The sequence below is a fragment of the Pelecanus crispus genome, chromosome 8, assembly GCF_030463565.1.
Source record: "Pelecanus crispus isolate bPelCri1 chromosome 8, bPelCri1.pri, whole genome shotgun sequence".
NCBI classification, from domain to species: Eukaryota; Metazoa; Chordata; class Aves; order Pelecaniformes; family Pelecanidae; genus Pelecanus; species Pelecanus crispus.
This window is the reverse complement of record NC_134650.1, coordinates 44,776,446-44,798,369: the sequence shown is the minus strand read 5'-3', so window position 1 is coordinate 44,798,369 and position 21,924 is coordinate 44,776,446. Positions and strand designations below refer to the sequence as shown.

Genomic DNA, 21,924 nt, shown 5'->3' with positions numbered 1-21,924 from the left:
CATGGCTTCTTTTGCCTAGCAGTTCTGGCAGATTTGTGAAAATGAAATGCAACTGTCCCTTTAAGACTGCTGCAGAAAAGGAAAACATTCATAGAAAATGTGTTTTCCATTTTATAATGCTAAACAGCCAAAAGAAGCTGTAAGGCCCAAATACAAATAACTCAACCTTAAGGATTTATGAAAGTCAACATAAAGGTACAGGACTTCTAAAAAGCAGTTGCTCATCTGCCAGGCAATCTTTTAATCACAGAAATTTAACCTGCTTTTTCTTTTCTAATACGTGCAACAAATAATCCAGACTTCAGCCCTCTTGCTGAGGTTTTGCAGGTACAAAAAAAATGCAGATGTACATTTTGTGAGTATTAACTGTGCTGGCTAAAAACAACAACTTAAAAAGACTGGCACGCATGTGTGTCTGCTTAGATATTGTAGATAGAAATCTATTCCATCATGAGCTCTTGATCTGCAGCTTGCCAGACTGAGAAGCTAAAGGAAAGTAACTTTAAAAAAAACATTTATAAATCCTGTTCTGCTCCTAGCTCAGAGTTCCTCAAATTCCTAAGATTTCAGGTTTAGGCTTGCAGACTGGGTGTCAAACCTGGTGAACCCCAGGTATAAATAGGAAAAGAAGAAACCTGCAGGTTTCTTTGAACTTTAAGCTTATGAAAAGGCTTATTTAAAGTAGTTGTTTGACATAGGCAGGGCACTGGATTCGATCCAGAGAGCCCCTCTAGTCTAACATCCTTGCCCATTTTAATGCAACTTAGACATGATATTTAGACACAGTTCTGACATCACTTCATTTTTATAATACTGAGTTATGTTCATGGTTGTGTAATCTGAATCGGTCGCGTAACACGCACACAAAGGGCAGGCTCTGTTCCAGCAGCCGTGCCTTACAGGGATCCGCTCAGAGGTATTTACATTTCATTGGTAGAAGGGCACCTGATAAACACTGTGGTTTCTTTCAGGGGATCACATTTTTCCCCCTGTTGATAGACTTAAAATCTAGACTCATCCTGTTGCTTGAATAGCGAAGCCTTTTTATCACTGGTGGGCAGGGATCAGGGTAATGCTGGAGAAGAGCTCATGGAGATTTGGGACCAGAATTCTTCCAAAACAGAAAACTGTTGGGTAAAGCATTCCTTGACAGCTGCTTAACAGAGCGGTCCAGCTGGGTAAAAATCAACCGAAAAAAAGGAATTAAAATATTTATCCTTCCTGGGATGTTTGCACAGAACTTGTCCTTATGTAGCCGTGTAATCTTAACAGTCAGCCTGACGTAGGTATGTGAGAGACACACTGAACTGCTTTGTTTTCATAACTGCCAGTTAAGTTCAAGTTAGTTTTAAAGTGAAGCTGAAAGTGTTGAGAAAACCATCTTGGGACAGACCTTTGGTATAATAAATATTTTCGTTCTTGCCTAATTCAAAGCCTGATAAAATGGTTGGAGCTTTTTCAATTGGCTTTGCTTTGGCCAGATACAGATATGTTTGCTCGCATGAGTGGCTCACACTGTTCAGTGCAACTGTTCACACGCATCAAGTTACCGCACAAAATCACTAAGTATTTGCAAGGCTGACCCTTACTACAATCAGTCCAGAATAAACAGCTTTTTAATTTGTCTTGCAGGAGCAGTTATACTTGCATCAGAAGCAGCCCCTAAACAGAAAGTTTAAAGTCCTAAGGATCACAAAGTTTTGCAGCATTTATTTTTCATCCTGAAAATCACTCCATCCTCTAAACACCCACAAGGCAAAGGTTCTTCAAAGAAATCAGGTGCATCTTGTGAAATTCGATTAAAAAGTGGGAGGGGTAGAGTGAGAGTTGGGAAAGCCATTAAATTCTCCATGGACAGCTTGCAAAGCTCAACCTCCAATGCCACAGGTCCTCGGGATACTTTTACAGCACCGTCTGTTTGTCGGCACAGGTGTTTCAGCTCAGTTCATGGAGGCTGAGGTATGCACCTGTACATAGTTTTAAGGCACTGTCCTTACGCTGGTGTAAGAGAGGTAATTTCACCTTCAAACAACCATTTCTTTAAATAATTGCATACTAAGCACCAACTATTTTCACCCAGCTTTCCCTTTCTTTACAGGACACTTACCCAGGCGCACCTTTGATTAGCCTAAATGCTTCTGCTGGTTTTTCACATAGCCGACCACATTGTTGGAATTGCTTCCTGTAAAACAAATAGCAGCAAAGTTAGATTTAAAGTCAGTCTGTGGCAAACGTTTTCTCAAGATTGTCTAAGCAGTACAGTTTACTGGTCTCATTATTTAGCGGGTCTCTGGGAGAGCTGCGATAGCCTGCTGGATGGAGGAAAGTTAATCCTTTATAGTTTTATCAGCTAAACTGGCTAAATTTGGCTGTCTGTAAATCTTATCATATCAAAGATGTTGTCCAGTTATATCTGAATATCACTTCTGATCTGATCTGACTGTTCCCCTCCAGATCCAAGAGTTAACAGAAACCAGGAGCTTTGAAGCCACGAGAGAAGAAATCTTCTGGAAGATTCTCTTGCTTTCTGAGACACATATCTGTCAATTTGTGCACAGGACCTGACACCTCTTGTGGTTGCAGATAACGCAAGGGCCTGATCCATTGGGCTTCTGTCGTCTCTTATCACATACCATGATACAAGCCCTTGGCAGAAGACACTGCTTTTGACAGAGTTCTGTGTTCATCTGCAAGGAGTCCTGGGCCATGAGCAAAGCTCCAAAAATATACTTAAAAATAACAAAAGGTTATTGGATTGGGTGTTTCTCACCCCTTGGGTGGGAACCCCTGGCAGAAGGCTGCACCATTTAACGCATTGTGTCACAGCTGGAGATACTGATTCTCAAGAGTCCAGAGTCAGGGCACTGTAGATCTCAAAATAAGATCTTTTGACCAAGGCATAGAGAGTTGAGGCTAAAGAATCTCTTTTTGCTATGTACAAACCTTCATTTCATAAGCATAAAATTCCTTGTAAGCAATGCAATAACTATAAAGCTTAATAATAGCACACACTTCGTGCCAGTGACTTACCAAAATATTCCTTGTAATACTTATGCCTCAGGTTGCGTCCATCTGAAAAAGAAGGTACGTAATGAGAACATATCCAGTCAGCCATCATTCTTTGTGTTAAACTCCGGCCTTCTGTGTACAGCACAGAGAAATTATAGATATGGAAATAATAACCTCACAAACAGGAAAATAAAAGATCTCTGTAGCTGAAGTAGTGTAGGCAGCTATAAACCTCTTACAGAACTATTTAGATTATTGAGCTATGTGGACACAACTCACTTTCCCTGAGAGTGGTTAACTGCTGGCCACTAGCATGTTATGTTCTTTTCAGTAGCTATGAGTCAAGGAATCGCAGACTTTCTCAAATGAAAAAAATTTGGGTAAAATTTCAGACCATCTATTAGTGTTTTACATAATTCAGGTTCCAGCTAGGTTTTGCTGTTTACTATTTATATAATTCTTTAAGCTCTTAGAAATACCTCATGTCTAAGAGCCATACAGCTATATATTACATTAGTTACTACAGACTTTACTAAAGAAAAAGTTATAAAAGAATAAAAGAGATTATCAAAAAGCCCTGGAAAAATCTTAGTCTTTTATGGAAGCAGTAGAGAGATCTGTTTTGATGCTTCCCCTGGCTTTTACAGTGACCAAATGGCAAAACTGATGTCTCATGTTTCTACACTGAGATGATTTGTAGCCCAGTGCAGACATACATATCCTACTAGTCAATGAAGTTACACATACCTAGACAAGCTGTGAGCTTTCCTGGAAAATAGCTTGGCCTGTATAAGTTCCTTTATTGGGCAAATGTGTCAACAGAATAGAGGGAACAATGTTTCAGATGCAGAAAGCAAAGTCAGAAGCCAAAACTGGAATCTGAAACTCATATTTCTTAGTTAAGTTAGTAATATGTAACTATTTCTATTTTTTGTGCTGCGTAATAATGGCACATGCAGGTTACTACCTGCTCTGCTTACACAATCCCAGAGGACACTGGCATACAGAGCAAACAAGAAGCGTGTCCCCTGCTTTGGGTATTTCACATGGCTCGGCCAACATCAGCATTAGAGACTTGAGACTGCTGCAGAGTGGGGACTGTCTCCCAGCCCAGGTCACACACTGCCCTGGGGCTGCCCAGAAAACCCAGGAAGCCCATGAGAGCAGATGTACCACCAGATCTCCTTCAAAGCTGGTGAGAACGCACCGTCTCTTACCGGTGTTTGCATGACAGAACAAGAAAGGAAGGCAGCTTTCCCGTCAACTGACCTGGATTTCCACGGAGCTTGATGCACTGGCCCCTGTTAGGGATTCCTTCAGCCATGTTACCTGGGTTGATAATGTGGCATTCATAGCCTGTGGGGCAATGCAGAGGCTCATCTCCATCCTCAGTGGTACTGCAGGCCTCAGCTGCAAAAGAAGCCTGGAGGTCATAAATCACGGCTTTAACACCCACAGGTAACCAAAATATGACAACACAGCCACCTTCTTCTGTATCTCCTCCAGACAGGATCTCAGACTGCTTCCCATGCAAGGATACCAAGGAGCTAACACCTCCAAAGAAGCCTGGCAGAGCAGGTGATCCAGTCCACACCTTACACAAAAACCTGACATGTCTAGCCTGATACGGGGAGTGCAGGTCAGCCCGATTACCCGTAACGACACTCTGCCACAGCCTGCTGTGCAGGGTCTGTGGGAGGGCTGGAGAGCAGTGAAGACAGACCACCATGCTCGTACTGATGGGTGGTCCCTCCACGTGCCTTTTTCCTCCAAGCAGCCCTAAGTCTGTTCCAGCCAGTGTTTCGGGCTGGCTGAGGAATCAGGGAAACGTGACCAGGAAGCTGGCAGTTTTCTGCTTTGTTCTTTGCTCCACACCTGTGAATTTACTGATGAATTTAAACCCCAGATGTGACTCACTATGGAGTAAGGCACTACCACTCCCTGATACGAACGGAGGCTTTGACCACCTTGACCCTGGATTTTCAACATGTGCAGAGCAGAATAAGAAAGTAAAGCAGGACTCACAGGCAGTGTCTGTGTCCATTAAATATATAGACTATGCAGGGACACTCCACCCTTTCATTTGCCGGGATTTTAATTTCAAGGACCTCTGCTGTAATTCTCATGCCATGACGGTTCTTATTTCACTAATTACTCCTTCAAGCTGAGATGAAGGTGTTAAGATAAGAACAAATACTATTAGCATGACAGGGATGGATGAGGAGGAACCTATTTTATCTTATTTCTAGCAGTGCAACTCCAATGAGCTGGAGGCAGAATTTTGTCTTGAAGAACTAGGAGTTTCCATAATAGATGAGAATTTGGCGAGTCTGATACCATCTGTGTAAGACCAAAGAGGGTAATTTATTGGCACTACTTGTGTCTGACTAAAGCTGATCAAAAGCTGGAATACCCTTTCCATGAAGATATTAAGAACTTCAGGCATACATACATCTGGCGATGTCTCACAGAAGAAAACTTCTCTTCCCGCCTCTCCACTCCCTCCTTGTTTCACTTTGAGGTATTGGAAAAAATGAATGAAAAAACCTTTCTCTGTGGAATTAACCTGAGAAGCCCAATCTCATTAGCAATCTCCAAGCTTAGATGCTCCCAGCTCCATGTCCGCTTGACACAACTCTGCAGCACTTTGCCAGGGCTCTCGTTCAAAGCAGCCTTCAGACCTGAGAGCCAGAGCCCCAGCCCAAGGCATCTGTGCGGTGAGGCCACTCTGGATTAAGAGACCTCCTAATCCAAGTCTGCCCACAGCCTATCAGGCAGCTGGCAGAAAATCTGTGTATGCTGACAAAGCACTTTTCTAAAAAATTATGTATTTCTACTTATTTCAAGAACGGATACAAATCCAGTTCCCTGGACCATTCCTAGTGCTCTCCTGGATAAGCCATATCCATAAAAAGCAACTGATTTATTGCACCAGAGCCTAGCCCCCTGCACAACACAGCATTATTCCTATGGAAACTCCAGACAAATACCAGTAGCCCCAGCATCCCAACAACCCTGGCAAGCCCTGTGTGATGAATAGATTATTTAGTGCCTTTTGTATAATTACAGATCTCACAGAGAAGACAGTGAAATGTACTGTACCTTGTAAGACTTCCTCTGGGCCATCCAAAAGCCAGCCATTTCCTCCGAGCCAGCGAGGTTTGGGCTGAACCAACCAGTCTAAAACTGTAAAAGACAGAAACAAGAAACCACAGAGTCAAGGTGGAGTAGCCATAGGGCACCCAGTTATGGAAAAGTCACAAACTTCCTCTAACAGCCAGTGACGAGGCTGCCAGGCTCCTGAAGGATGGATTTGAGTTCTCAGCAGGTAACTTATCTTCATGCTACTGTTGTCCCAGTGGCAAGAGAGCCGTGGATGCTATCCAGGGCCCCAAGAACCTGGTGTCATAAAGGCCTAAGCAGCTCTTGTTTCCCAATCCTCCATTCCCATGGCATGGATCAGATGAGATGGCTGCCTGGTTTCTGTGAGCACTAATTCAGATTGGGATTATTTCTTTTCCTGAATATGTAATCTCAGGATAAGAACTGGCCTCAAATGATTTCTACCATTTGTGCTGGTGGAAATTTTGCAACACCAGCTGACCTTGGATAATTTCTTGATCATCCCAGAAATCAGAAGTGTGGAACCGAAACTTTACCCTCAACTCACACTCAAACTGTGCCTCCCACCTGAGACCCAATGCCCATGGAGATGACTGCCATGATTTCTGCATGCTTTTCTCTACCGTAATTTGATTGCTGGGTCCATTCTACCTGGTGGTGGCTGTACAGACTCCAGGCAGGCGTAGATGCACCCGTTGTAGCAGCAGCGCTTGTGCCTTTCACACTCTGAATCCGACCGGCAGCTGGGCACCTCGCAGGCTCGGTCAGGCAAAGTCTGGGGCGGCGGGGGGCAGCGGTCGTTCTTCTGGTAGTGGGAACTGTGAGAATGAAGAGGGTACTCATAATCCTTGCAAAGAAAAGAAAAGGAAAGAAAGTTTGGCATAAGGTGAATACCAAACATCCCATCAGTTGAAACAGAAGAGGGATTTTCAAAGTGGTTTTCAAGTAGAGAGAAGAATCAACCATTCAGCTCCCCCAGCCCCATATGATCACCTTAGCACACTGCTTTAGAAACACCAAATCACCAAATTATTGTGTGGAACTAATTTTATAATTAAGGTTATTGTAATGACAATGAGGAGGTTAAAAAAAAAAAAAATCCTTTAAAGTCTTTTATGCTTGTCTGAGAAACAGAGACAAAGACTCCAGGCATCCTCATGATGAGCACGCCAGAACACTTTGATAGTAAAGCAGTAGAAATGATGACACTGTATTGTTTTGAGGTTATGTCCCCAAATGGGACCTGGAACTAATGCCCCTGGTAGCACCTGTCTCCTCAATAGGCTCCTTCTATCTTCATCACCTTCTTCTGGACCAGAACTTATAGGGGAGTCTTTCAGGCTTATCCACTGTGGGGTCCTGGGTTGTTAAATTAGAGACCGTTTCTAAAACATGAGATGGTCTGGGTGAGATCTGTATGGGTGATGTCAGTTTAATCCCAAAGAAAATGGGGCTGCGTTTGACTATAGCAGAAAGGAGCCCAGACGCTTATTGCACACCGAAAGGACAAGGGAGATTTAAAGTAGATTAACAGGCACAGGATTTTACCAGAAACATTTATAAGAGGCAGCATTCAGATACTATTCATGCTGGTGGCATTTTAGCAAGAAGCCAACTCCCTCCAACAGAGAGGTGAATCACCCAAGCCCACTCCTTTCTCACCTATGGCTGAACTACTCACCTCTGGGCTTGAGCTCAGCTCCCCAGAGCAGCATAAAGTACTCAGAAAGGGCAATCAGTTCTCGGATTTATTAACAAATGTTAATAAGCTCTAATCAAATCAAAAGATGGATTCTGGATTTACGCTTTTAAAAGAGATCAGCATCTAGCCAGAGGTATGAAGTGAGCACTGTCATGCACTCGCTAGCAGGCTGTTGAGTTTAAGAGTTCTACATACACTTGGCCCGATCACTGTTCTGTTATGAAATCAGTGACGAACAACTGAGGTTGTTATTCCAAGAAACAACATGATGCAACTGTCCCTGAGGGGTTCTCTAGGAAATTTCACCATCAGGCTGTGGAGAAATTTGAGGTGAGACTAATACCCCTCTTTATCTACTTGCTGCTACATCCTCATTGTTGAAACCTCCCAACGGCTTCTGCGGAGCATGTGTGCCTTCGCGAAACAGCATGTCCCCACATGTACTGTCCAGAAAATGTCCTAGGAGAGGCCCCAGGAGGTCCATTGCCCTGGGGACTGACCGCTGGCCCACACGGCCTCTGCTCCTATGTGTGACCAAGCAACAATCATTTATCAGTAATGGTGAAAACAATACCATCTTCACTCCCTTGGGATGATTTGTAATGTAGAGAATGAAGGCAATCCCAAGGGACACCAAAAGAAGCAACGATGCACATTGTTTGTGGTACTGATGTGAGCAATTTTACTTCCGTATTGTACATAGCGTAGAATCACGTTGATAAGGTGGTGGGTTTTGACACCAAAGCTGACCTCCGTTCTTTGAGCCATAGCTAGGGGGAAACGGCGAGCAGCGAAGTTTCTCCGCTGCCTGGTTCCACAGCGATTGAGTGTCAGCCAATGTAGAAGTACAGAGAAAAGTCAGGATGATTAAAAGTTTTAATTTCTGTTACAAGGTGTACGTTAAAGAAAATCCATATCCTGGTTATATCTATAAATGGTTAAATAATGTGTGTCTGTGTCTGTGTGTGAGACAGAGAATTCCTAATATTTCCACAAATTACAGCCTCCTGCCTTGTTCCCAGTATCAGCCTGCCCTGTTCTCAATATCAAAAAACAATTTTCTTCTGCTTTTTCCTTAGTTGTTTCCATTCAATGAACAAGAAACTGCTCAAAAACCCTTCCGTGAGGTTGTTTTCCCATGAATTGATAGGTTCTTTGAACCACAAAATAGGTTTGAAAAAAAAATACTTCCTAATCTTGATGATGTTTTCAATGTTAAAGTGTAACACAAAGTATAAGCTATCACATCATCCCATTCCTCAAAGCTGAAAACACTCCAGCTTTGAAATAACGTGCTTTTAAGTTGAAGATATTGCAAGTTCAACTTTTTTTGCTGTTGTTGGATTTTAAATAGGGAAAATGCTTGGACCAAGTATAATTTTGGGATATAAGAGAGCATTTAACAGTAAATCTATGCAGTTCCAAATGCTTAACAGGTCTCCTTGTCGGAGGGAGCATTAATCCTGGAAGGCCACAGTTTACTATTCCATTATTTGAAATGTCAGCTGCAGACTGAAATGTGACCAAAATAATACTGGCCAATAACGGACACATGAGAAAAAAAAAACCAAAAAACAAACAAACAAAAAAACCAAAAAAAACCCCCAAACCCAAACCCCCAAATAATTACTCCAGTTGCTTCACAGATGATTCAGAAACCAAGAAGCCAAAATTGCAATGAACATTTGGCTCAATGAATGAGATTTCCGTTTGGGAACAGTATAACATTTTTAGCCAAATAACTTCGTACCTCATGACCTTCCTGCCCATTTTCTCTGTTCACCTATTATTCTGAACCCCTTTCTTTCAAAACCTCATGGTCAAAAAAATATTTTTTGCACATTTGATCTAATAAAACCATTGCCACTGGTTTATGTATGCATAAACCATCCTCGTGGGAAACAAGATTCCCTCATTCCCAAAATAGCCTGGTTAAGGATGTCTCCAGGTATGGGTTACAAGGTCATTTTAAATGCTCTCCCAGGATTCACAGTTTGGCTCTGAGCATATCTTGGATTTATTATTTTTACAGATTGTGACAACAGTCAAAATTTCTTCCTTTAAGAATATTTGTCAATGCAGGAGGCAAATTGCTGTTTCCCACGGAGACTTGTTAAATCATTTCAGTGACAATATCTGCCTCGGAGATATCCAGAAACAAAGTAAGGGGAAAAGTTCAGAGTTCAGCCAGGGAACCCTGGAGGTCAGTAAAGATGACCAGGAAAAACATGAATGCAATCACTCACTCTCAACTGCTGTTTTCAATAGTAACTGTGGGATGCAGTTGGCCCCCAAAAAATCCCAGATCTGTTCTATTATTTGTGCCTGAAATTGGACCCTGGGCTTGTGTCAAAGCATAATTGTCTGCTAATTCATATTCATGGCCACCCCTGAGATCACGTTTGAGGTTTATTCCCAGTCTCTGGTCACCAGTTCTGCCCCTGGCAGGTATTTCCAAACACTGGCCATAAACCACTTTTCTCTGAACCAATACATAGTCAGGAGGCATTTAGAGCCCTCCAGTATTTCCATCAAAGACCTGAGAAAACACAGATCATCGGTGGTTGAAGTTGCAAATATCAGACTGATAATAAGGGTTAAATAATCTGAAGGGCAAGATGAAAATAATAGGAATAATATTCTCCTGCTATTGACTCTGGATTAGGAGTTTTGGTTCTGGTGTCTGCCGTACTGGAAGTTTGTTGCAAAATTAGGGTGGGCTCAAAGAAGATGCACGATAGCGATTCGAGGACTGGAAAGCAGGGAATACAGTGCAAGATTATATGCGCGTATGCAGGCTTCAAAGGGGAGGCTGAGGGCTGCTCTGCTGATACGTTACTCTGAGGCACATGCGGGACAGAACTCTCATGGGAGGTGTGCTAATCTGGTAGATGAAGAGGGTATCTGAGTGTTGATTTATGACAGCTAGCTGGAGGGTAAATAAATCGTTGGAAGAACATTACAGCAGCTGCGAGGAATTCTTCATTTCTGGAAATCTTTAATAGAAGGCTGGATTTTTTTTTTTTCCAAAATGCTTGATGCAGTTGCCACTGGAACAAAATCAAGACTGCCCCAGGTTTTTCCAATAGACATGTGGGTGTCTTGATAACGAATTGAAGAGCACCCCCAGGTAGCTCCCTCCCTCTGCCCTTTGGGAACAGTCCACGGCCTGTGCGGGGGCTGCAGAACACCAGCTGCAAATCACTAAACTTGACGAGCGTCCTTCTGGCTGTAAAATACATGGATTTGCTAAAAGCTGGAAGCCCAGCTCCTCCATCCCACTGTGACTGCCAGTTTTGTTCTTCTTACTGCATTCCCTCTCCTCTTTCTCCCTTCCCCATTCCCACTTGACCCCTCCTTGCCAACCAACATCCTTCCTCAGAGTCCTTAATGAAAAACTCCTGGCCAGACCTCAGGCCAGTTCCTCATCGTAACACCTGCTCATCATTCTGCAGCCAGCAGTTTGGTGGATGCATTGCTCCGACTGTGGACTCGGATTTTTTGGACTCAGACAACATCCCGCTAAGTCAACTCCCTATCCTTCACCGCCTCTTCCCCCTGCAGACCTTGCCCGCGTCCTTCTGGGGGTCCCACAGGGACGTCGATGGCCCATCTCCTGTATGGCTGCATGTTGCTGTGAGCACCTCCATCTGTTACCCCTCTATCCAAGAGACTCACAAATCAGCTGTTCCACCCACAGCCTGTGATTTTCGAACTGTAGGGAACATACAGCATTTGGTAGAAAAGAAAGCATCTCTCTGAGAAACAAGAGGGGCTGCCAAAACAGTCTCTTGGTGGACAAGAGGATGGAGAGTGGACGCCTTTCTCCTTACAAGGCTTTGAGAAGGAAAAAGAAAAGCATTTTCTGTTTTCCCTAGATAAGATGTTTCCATCAAAATGAGCAATTCTAGTTGAGCTTGCCAGATCAGTAGCACCTGGATTCATGGACGCCAGAAAAAACAAGTCCTTTGAAGAACCGCAGAATGAAAGAAGAGGATATATCCGCAGGGGAGTGGGCTCTGTGCTTCTACACAGCACTTTATCTGAAGATCAACATGTAAATTCCTGTTCTGTTCCTGTCCTATCTCTCTGGGTCATTTACTTCATAGCTTCTATTGAATTTGAGCTTTGCCTTGAAATATGACAGAAGAACATACTAATAAAGACACTTTCCAGTGAGTGATTTTGCAGGGAACACAGCTCTTCATATCAGCATTTTCCAATTAAAGCGCAAACCAGATGCAAACCCTGTCCCAAGGGAGGCTGCGATGAAAAAAATTTCTTATTGTAAAATACTAGGGTGCCTTTCAAATATTAGCACAATGTTTTCTGCAAAATTTCAAGGAGACAAGAGCACCATATTTCAGTTCATTCAGAATGGGCAAAAGACGTGTGTCACACTTCTGAGTCGGCAAATGCACAAACCAAACATAGCTGTCCCCAAACATCGCTCTAGATGTCATGGGCAAAAAAGCATCCATTTTAAATAAAAAGCTTCTATGTGTGGCTGCAGAAAACAGGTGGAGGAATCCCTCTGTGACACCAAGGAGCTGTTTATACACATGCAATGGCTGGAAGGTGCAGTCATACCCGAGCATGAGAAAACAGACTGCCTGGGGCTTCCACCTCAGCGACTCAAGGGGCAGAAGCCTTGGGTCAGTGTTGCCTTCTAATGGGACTTTAATGGAGTAAGTCAAAATTTCAAATTCAATTTTTTTTTTTCTTTCTAAACAGCAGGTCCTGAAAGTCAAGCTATCAAAAAAATTATTTTTCTTTAATTTTTTTTTAATTTCCTCCGTGGCCATCTTTTTGGGCCCAGACACACCAGAACAAGACCCAGCACCATCCTTTTACCCACTCACAGTAGCTTGTTGCTGCTTCAGGTTCAATTCCAGTACCGCTCTCAGTACCATTGCAGGTTTGGAAACGGTGGTTGCGCTCGGGACCCCACTGGCGAATAACCACATGGCTTTTTATCCCCTCTAACACACTGGGCAGGCACAGCAAGTGCTCCAGTGCTCTCTGGGTGCACAGGGGACACTGGAGCCTCTGCAGCCCCGTGCCGTGTTTTCTTGCACAGACTCTCCTGCCCTTCCCCAGTTTGTTCTTACTTGTGATGGCTTGAGGATAAGAAGGTGGCTTAACGTGTGATCGGCACATTACTCCGACACTGCGGACCTGGAGGTCTCTGTGCTCCAGTGATTTACAAAACCCTAGGCAACATCACCATCCCTCTAGTACAGATTATCACTAGGAGTTGGAGATATTTACCCAAAGTTACCCCAAAAGGCAGTGGAGGCACTGGGCAGGGAACCCTCCTCCCTGCTCTAAGCAATGAGTAACATTATCTTCTTTTCACTAAATCTACCCCCAGACACATAGGTTTTGCATTCCCCTTCTCCCCGTTCCCGCTCCCCTTGCTGCCCTATGAAGTTTCTAGGAAAAGCAGTGACGGCTGCCGTACCAATGTCTTCTCACTGTTCCAAGCGTGCTTTACAAGTTTCCCGTTGCAGCAGCTAGGTGGCAAAAGTTTAGTACAGCCTGGGAAACTTAATGCAACACTTTTCTAAAGAGACAGCCTGCAGATTCAAATACTTCTTATTCTAAAATGCTACACACACATAAAGAAAACTCCCCTTTCATGGTGAGCATACCCAGCTCCCCAAAAATCACCCCACTGCAGTTTACTCACATCATATTTCTCCGTCATTTTCAGATGTAGAGCACGCTTCCAGAGATTCCTTGCGCAGCCCAAATCTGGCAGCAAAACTAAGACGCACAAGGCTGCAGTGAAGATCTTTTTACAGAAATGCATCTCTGACAGCACCCTGGAATCCATTTTCCCAAGGAGAGATGAAATAAGGAGCCTGGCTTTCGGGATCCAGACGATTCAGAGTCTTGGCAAGGAGGGAGGGAGACGGGGAGGGAGGGAGAGCGAGGGCTGATCGCTGGTGAGAGCCGCTTTTCGCTGTGCAGCTTCTGGTAAGGGAAAGGGGGAAAAAAAAAAAAAAACAAAGGAGCCCACAAGCAGAAGCCAGGAGCTGTTGTTGAACTTCTTTACTCAAAGTTAGATCAGGTTCTCGGCTCACATGTTCACACAAAGCACATGCTCTCCTTGAATGATAGATGGGAAGATTACTTGGAAAGATTATTTTTAGACCTTTGTTCCCAACATCTGGCATCCTCAGAGAGCCCCATTCAAAGCCAAAGCGTGGGATCAGATGACAGCTGCCGCAGGGGGAAATAAAGGTCTTGGAGGGGTGGGCTCGGCAGCTTCTAGCAAACAGCTCACCCAAACTTTCCAAGCTACTCGGCTCTCCCTTTGTGTGCTTCCCACTGTGCCCTGAGCTGTGGTTTTGGATCATGTTTTGACAATGTGATAAGTTCATATGAAGATTGCTTGAAGGAAATGATTTAAAGACATGATAAACATGCAGGGGCTTTAATTAAACCAAGTTGACGTTAGCTTTCTGCAAATGATTTCAAAGAAGGGGAAGACGTGGCCATTGGGGAAAAATAAATCCCCATGCATGGGTGGGGAATAGGGAAGGAAGGTGGTTTAGAAATGACATGACCAAATGGAAAGCAAGGAAGGGGACGTGAGTCAGGCTGTGCCTGACAATGGGAGAGACGGCGAGACTGGACGTGGGGTATCAGGCACCTACACGGACATTCAGGCACCCAAGCGCCTGAAGGACAAAAATGGACTTATGAAATCAGGCTGAAAGCATCCCAGCATCCTGCCCGGGATGGGGACAGAGGCAGGCACCAAAGAAAAAGTATGAGAACAGGGCAACTGTTACAGTTACATGAGTATAGATACATATATATAGATATATGCATATGTATGCATACATATACTTTCACAGCCTTCAGAAATTATGTTCAGGGCTTCCTGAACCAAATGTGGGGGCTTTTTATTTTATAATCCTTAATGAATTTCTCCCTCAGCACCTTGTCCAGCGTCCACCTTGAAGAAAGGAAGAAATGGAACCACAAAGCTAGTCGAGATACGAGCACTAAGCCCTGCTTGCCTTCAGTTTACCCTGACTGCAGCTCCGCTCTATAGCCTAGGCAGAGCAGAGTGGAAGCTTGCTGGATGCACTGAATTTATTTTATACCTGCTGTAAAATGGGTCTGCACAAGAGTGTTAGACCCTGTGGACAAATACAAGAAAATCTTCCAGTTCTTCCTCATACCTGAAAGCTGTGGCAAGTCACTTTGATCCATGCCTAAGTGTCAATAGCCGCGTGTAGGTGGTAGCCAAAGGATTTCATCTCCAAGCTTGCCAGAATATGGTGATGGGAAACTGAAGAAAAGTGAGGTTTGGGTTTTAAAAGCTCTGTATTTAATGGAATATATTTGATTTATTCAGAGATAAGGAGCTTACAGGGTTTCTAGCAGTAACTGTGCTTTGGGACAGTCCTGTCCATATCTCTACTGCTGCAGAAAGCTTCTTAGCCACAAAACCTGTTCAGTTCATGCCAGGGAATGTAGCTGGTAAGAAAAGCCAAGCAGGGACTGCTGTTATGGGAGGAAAGTAGAGAGAAAGAAGGGTGGGGAAAGAGAATGAAGAGTTGAACTGGGGAGGGTCATCTCCCTCACAGCTGCAGCAATGTAAGGAGGTCCTCCCGGGACCGGCAGAGCAAGCTGCCTTGCCTCTGCGTGGAGTCTGCGGATCCCAAAGGAGCTCTGATGGCAAGTGTCTTAGAGGGGATCTCTATGGAGACGTAATGACCGTATATTGCTCTGTGTTTGTATAATCTTCATCACCGCTTGATCCATAGGTTGGTCCTGCAATAACATGACAGTTGCTCCCTAAGGCATGAGTGGGGTTTTGGGGGGGCTGACAGGATCTGGGGGGACCCCATGGCACAGTTGTTTCAGGCACGGACAGGGACAGGGAGCATGCATTTGGGCTGGAGAACCTTCCATGGCACAGAGGCCTCATCACCCTCTACCAGGCTGCTGAGAAGACCGTCTCAGCAGAAGGCATGGCTCCAGGTCCCTGTCACCTGCTTTGCACCATCCTGCCAGTTCTCCTCTCTCCCAGAGCTGTAGTCACCCATTTAGAACAGTATTTATCCCAGTTTTTCTTTAAACAGGTCATTTCCCTCAGGCTGCCTTGTCTTCTGCATTTAATAAGGACAACTGTGGACAACTCATGCCCACAGGTCAGTTTATGGCTACGCAAAGTGACTCCCTAATGACTGAAGCGTTGCCTTCAGATGAAGGCAGAGCTCAGCACCCACAGGACACCATCGTCTCCACCCAAATCTCATCCAAATGTCATCTGAAATCAGCAGTTGTGCTGGAGTTAGTGAAAGGCACGCTCAGACATCATCAGTACATCCAGAGAGGAATATATCAGTACCATAAGCCTTCAACTTGTGGCTTTATTTTTTATTGCTGAGAGAACTTTGTCTGACACAACAGGATGCCTCCAATTCCTTTTAAAAACAAATCTCCCCTGCTTGTTGCAATATTAATATCTGCACCTTGATAAAGCACCTTTCAGGCCCGACCAGGAGCTCCCACCAATGTCCTGACTCCTGTGTTGCAAGGTGACAAATGAGATGGCTGGTTGCGCAGAATAAACAAGATTTTTTCTTAGAGTATTCCTACTTAATTTATGTCTTTGTGCTGATATTTCACTTGTCTGTGCTCTTGCTGAAACCCAAACCAGCGTGAAACAACAACTGTTCACGATAAATCTCCCTAATTTAATTTCATTTTTGTTGTTTGTTTCATATACTTGCAATCTGGACTTGGAGCAACTAATTCTAAAGATTAATAGCTACTTCAGACACCATTTACTGGCCTTTCTTTTGGCAGATATACGGCTTTGACATTTACCCAGGAGAAACTAGGGTCTGTGCATTACAGTTCATGGATGGTGTACCAAAGTAGTGAGAATTCTTCTGCAGGACCAAACTTCAACAGCTGGTCATGGTCTTCACATAAAAATTAACGTTGATGTTATAACACTTAGGCCTCCTGCACACAACCATTTCACCTTAACTTCCCAAAGTACTGCATGCAATGCCCGGACTGGATTATCCCTACTATCAGCTGGGGAAACTGAGGCACGGGGTGGGTGATTTGCTGAAATTAGACCTTCTTCCATCTGCATGACCAAACTGCTGGAGTTATAACAGCTCAGCCTAGGCCAGGGCTCTGTGCTTCAATGCTCTATACTCGCATTCAATGGGGAATTCTTCATGCCACCCATTTCCATTCCTCACATGCATCTACCTCCAGTCTGTCTTGGACACCAGGCAAGGGATTTTACATTTTTTATAGGATTAAGAATAACTTCTTTAGCTGGCAACATTGGAAAGAACATATTTCTCACCTTTTCTGGATATTCTTCTTCTTGGTAGTCCCTGGCAGGGCTGTGTTGTCACAGGAAAACTGCAGAACAGTTTGAGCCCATTTCACATCCACATTGCCTTCCCATTTGGAGCCCAGTGCACACCTAAACCAAGAGACACTTTAGTCCACCCAGTTATGGAGGGTCCTTGCTCCTGCTACAGAGCAGTTCATGTCTTATCTAGTTCACTTTTGAATGGCCCATTCAGGGAAAAAAAAAAAGTAGAAAAAAAAAAAAGAGAAGCAGCTTTGACTTTCTGAAGAATTTCTTGTTTAACAACGCAGTTCTCGGCAGGTTTATGGCTCCAACTATTAGTATAAAGCATTCTTAGCAGCTTGTGAACTTGTGAAGCCATTATAGGAATCAGGCACAAGTCCTTAGCAAACAGAGCCACTGGCAATAATTAGAAATTTAAAATTCACTGCTAAGCAGATTTCCGATTTGTGTTACTTTAAATGCTAGGTATTTGGTGACGTATGATGTTTTTAAAGCTATTATTACAAGAAATAGAGAAAATTAACTGCCATCTTCTCTTAAACTACTTCTTATCTGCACACAACAGCTGGGCCACAGTCATTTACCCTAAGTGGAGCAACTCCCTCTGGTGATGGTTACATCCACATAAAGTTGCTGTATGGCTATCCCATGCAAAGTGGAATAAGTAATGCTGGTAGAAGACGTCCCTGTATTATTATAATGTCTTGGCTAGATTTGGCTCATGCTTGTCTGAAATCTCGGGTATTCAGCAGGCTTTTAGGCTGACGGCTGGAGAAAAGCAAGTATAGTAACATATATAACTGTATCCAGGTGGTAAGCAAATTTTCTACTAGTGAAAGTTTATGGTGTTCTCGGTTGTGTCATTCATAATAAAAAGGGTTTTTTCTATATGCTTGTCCAGGGAATACGCAGAACATCACTAAGTCAAGATTTCTCTGCTTCAAGATTTGTGGTGTGGTTCCTCACACAAAATTCCCACTGCCTTCAAGGATGTTAAGTGAGATTGCTTCATACATCATCACTAAGCAAAGAGTCATCTTCTGTGCATGAATCTGTGCGAATTTCCATTCCCCAAATGGTTTCAATAAGGCAAATTCTGCAGTAACATAAATTGCAGTCAGATGACAGTGGGAGAAGGTAGCTGAGACTTGAGCGTCTCCCCAGGACCTGTGAAACCTTCAGCATCATTTGTTACGGCAAGGAAGATGTATCTAAATAAAAGGTGGGGAATTTTATCAGGCTAGGAGAATAAAATGACTTTTGGAAACAGGATTCGTGCTGCCTGATTAGAATGAATTAAATAATGGTTTTTAAAAATATTCTCAGGGAGGTTCTGAGTGAAAGTCACAGGGTGTTTGTGCAGCCAAGGAAAAATGTCTTTCTCCAGCCAAAAACAAGTGAGGTAGGTCAGCCTAAGCCAAGACTTCCCCTTTCCCAGAGGAAAGATCTGACTTTTAAGGAAAGATTATGTCAAAGAGAGAGTTTCCTCAGAGCACACAACTCCAGCAGCACGAGGTGACTCATTTTAGCTCCGTATAATCACAGTACCTTCGTGCCAGGGGTTGCTGCAATTCCTTACCCGTGGCACTTACAGGCCTGCTGTTTCCTCGCCCGCTCTGTACAGGTTCTGTTGCCAACAGCAAAGGACAAGGGTTTGCTCCAGGTGAAGCAGGTTCGAGGTGGTTGATATTACCTGATCCGGTGGGAAGGCAAGGTTACAGCTGCTCTGCCTCCCCCACCTCCTGCACGCCCAGCTGCTGGTGGCCAGCCCGGGGGTCCTGCCGGCCGTACCGCTTGGGAACGGGGTTTATGTGGCCTCCGAGAGACCTGCAGGAGTGTGCTGGCATCAGCGAAGGGTAATAGAGCACTTCCCCTGGCTTATTATGGGTCAGATACATCAGGAGAACAACTCCACTGATCACAGTGACAAAAAACCAAGCTAACGCTCCTCCCTGCTACTCCCAGCTGCCTTGTGAAGGCTCAGCCCTGGGGGCTTACCAGTCAGGCTTCCACTCAGTTTTAGGAAATCAGCAAAAACAAGTAAATCCAGGGTGGGGTTTTTTGTGAATATGAGCACAGAAAAAACATAGGCTTGATTCTAGCTTCCCTCAGCTAAACCTGCCACGTGAAATTCAGGGAAACCTATAGGAAGTGCTGGGCTGCCCAGCAGTGATCGATGGCATCACTTTTACCTGTGTGGTCACCCTCCAACCTCTGCTTTGTGTAAGATATCCTAAAGCAGCAGTATGATAATTGTTACTTTTTTTCTTGCCTAAGAGCCCAGCCAGTGATTGGGATTGCTCACTGCATGGACCAGCAGGAAAAGGAGTCCCCTACGTGTGCCCACCCAGGGGGGTGAATGTGATAATCACCAAATAAAAGGAACTGCAGCATCTCTTGAGGGGTGACACTGAATGTAGATGACACACCCCCTCACCAAGGGAGTTATTTTAGGGCCAGATCTACAGGAAGACACCAAATCTGGGTTTTCAGTATGGATTCATTCCTTCTCTGAGCAGGAAAAGCTGGCTATTGTGTCCGTGCCAGATGTTTGCTACCAGTGAACTCCACTGGGAATTTAGAGGATGAAATAAAAGATCAAAAGCCATTCAAAACACAGACAGGTGATTCTCTTTAAGCATCTGGCCTCAAGCCCTCACAAAGCCTGGCAGAGGTCAATGTTAAGTGGCCCTTATCCATTTGGAAAGCCCTATAAAGAAGAATATAAAGTGTCTCTACTTTTAACTAGCTTTATTGCATAGGAGTTATAAATTAAGCAGATGAATGTTATTAGAGAAGCACTCTCATGAGTGCTGCATCCCACTAACAAAATTAGCAGGAAGTCTTCGAATATATGATCAAAACATCATATTAATTACGAGGTGAAAAGGTACTTCGTCTGGGGAGAGGCTTGCCTTTGGGGTGCAGTGCGTGGCCGTGCCTCCTCTGCGATGCCGCGCGCCCCGGGGAGACCACTGTGAATCTGGAGCGATTCTTCTGGGTGGGACTGCCAGAGCTGCGGTTCGTGCCCACATGCTCCCTTGTGCCAGTTCCCTCTGGGGCATTGTTGTCCCAAAGTCTTTTGTCTCCAAAGAGGCCTCTGTGAGCAGTTAGCATCCCACAGGGAGGTGGGAGAGGAGGTCGGAGGGGCTGGGGGGAGTGGGGGCCCTTTCCTTCCCAGGCCAGTGGGGATTGCTGCCTGTTTTGGGTGCAGGGGGACGTGCCGTGAAGCTCTCACACTGCGACTGCCAAGAGAAGCCGAGTCATGGACTGGAAACCTCAGAGAAATCTCCCTGGAAGACAGATTTCACCCTAAAATGAAAGACATGGGGAGTTAGTCTCTCTGTGGATTCACATGGGTTTTACAGCAAACCCGCAGCCCTTTACCATGTTCTGCACAGCAGCCAGATTGAATTCCCTGGGGGCAGAAAGACTGCACCTAGGGACCCCGACCCTAAAAAACCAGAGCTGTGCTCTGAGGGCTCCAAAGAAGCACAGGGCACATGATATCTTGCTTGGACCACAGTAAGGCAGGGCCAGGGACCATGCAGTCATGTCAGCATGGACACTAATAAAACCATATAAAATGCACGTGACACTAACAAATTCACAATTTTACACATGACATTGAAACAGGGGTTATTTGGGCACTGATTCCCTGCACTGGCCCGCAAAGACTTGGCCAGGGCCAAGCAAGTTGTTTGGGGGGCTGCCTCTCTCTCAGTTTGAAATCTGCCTGCCTATAGCCCCAGAGACAGATGGTTTCCCGTAACAAAAGTGTCCTGCCTACATCCAGAAATAGCAATTTAATAGATAAAGCACTGTCAGTAGCACCTGCAAACACCAAACAAGGCAGACGAAGGGCCAGATGTATATCAGCATTGTGCTTGCATATGATTTCCTTTACAAAACATTTAACCTCCGCTTCCCACACAATATTACAAGTGAACTCCCTCACTCTTTGCCGTGGCTGTTCTGAGGCACTGAGTACTTTGGCAAGGACACTAAGTGATTTCCCAGGTCCAACAAGACAAATGTCTTAAAAGCTTTGAAAAATCTACGGCTCCTTACGTCATTAGGATGTCAATGCTCTCCAGACTAGCTGGTGATGTGCACCTTGAGCCGTGCTTCTACCACAGCACAGCCTCAGCGCTCTGCAGGGACCTGGCAGGGCGGGGAGCATCACTGCACCTCATCAGCCATACGGGGATATTAAGACTTGCAGTCGGTAACGTTGCTTCAGAATTTCTTAGAGGAGATCCAAGGATTTTGGAGCCCGAGAGTCACATTTGCTGTATCATCCCATTGCTCTTAAGGAGTTTGCTATGAGAATGCAGATAGTTTTTCTTGTCTTCTCTTATCCGAGGAACAGGGTTAAACAGCTATAGAAAATCCCACTTGCCTTTGACCTCTTGATAAAGGTTTTATCTAAAGCTGGTTGAAGATAGACAGCAGTGTTTTGAGCTGTTGCAGACTGGGCTTATCTGGGAGTGTTCCCTTTTATGTCCTTCAGCAGAGCGTCTGGAAGTCAGTAATGTGTTTCCATCATTTACCTGGTTTGAAGGGGACATGCAGGCTCTCTCCTGTCCAACAGCTCTGCTAAGTGGGCTGGATCCCATTCACCACTGACTCCTGGTGCCCAGATGGAGCTCAGACTCTGGCTTCCACCCTTGCACTCTCCCTAGGCATTGTTTTGAATCCTCTCTTGGCTTGGGTGTTA

At 44.6% G+C, this 21,924-nt stretch overlaps 1 protein-coding gene across 1 annotated transcript; it reads right to left on the bottom strand.

The window, feature by feature from the left end:
- Positions 1 to 2,123: 2,123 nt before the first annotated feature.
- On the bottom strand, positions 2,124 to 13,673 carry WFDC1 (WAP four-disulfide core domain 1). The gene is made up of 6 exons (XM_009482832.2): positions 13,527 to 13,673; positions 6,784 to 6,979; positions 6,112 to 6,195; positions 4,279 to 4,419; positions 3,031 to 3,072; positions 2,124 to 2,182 (listed from the first exon to the last, which is right to left on the bottom strand). The coding sequence occupies exons 1-6, from the start codon at positions 13,671 to 13,673 to the stop codon at positions 2,124 to 2,126; spliced, it is 669 nt and encodes a 222-aa protein (XP_009481107.1).
- Positions 13,674 to 21,924: the final 8,251 nt, after the last annotated feature.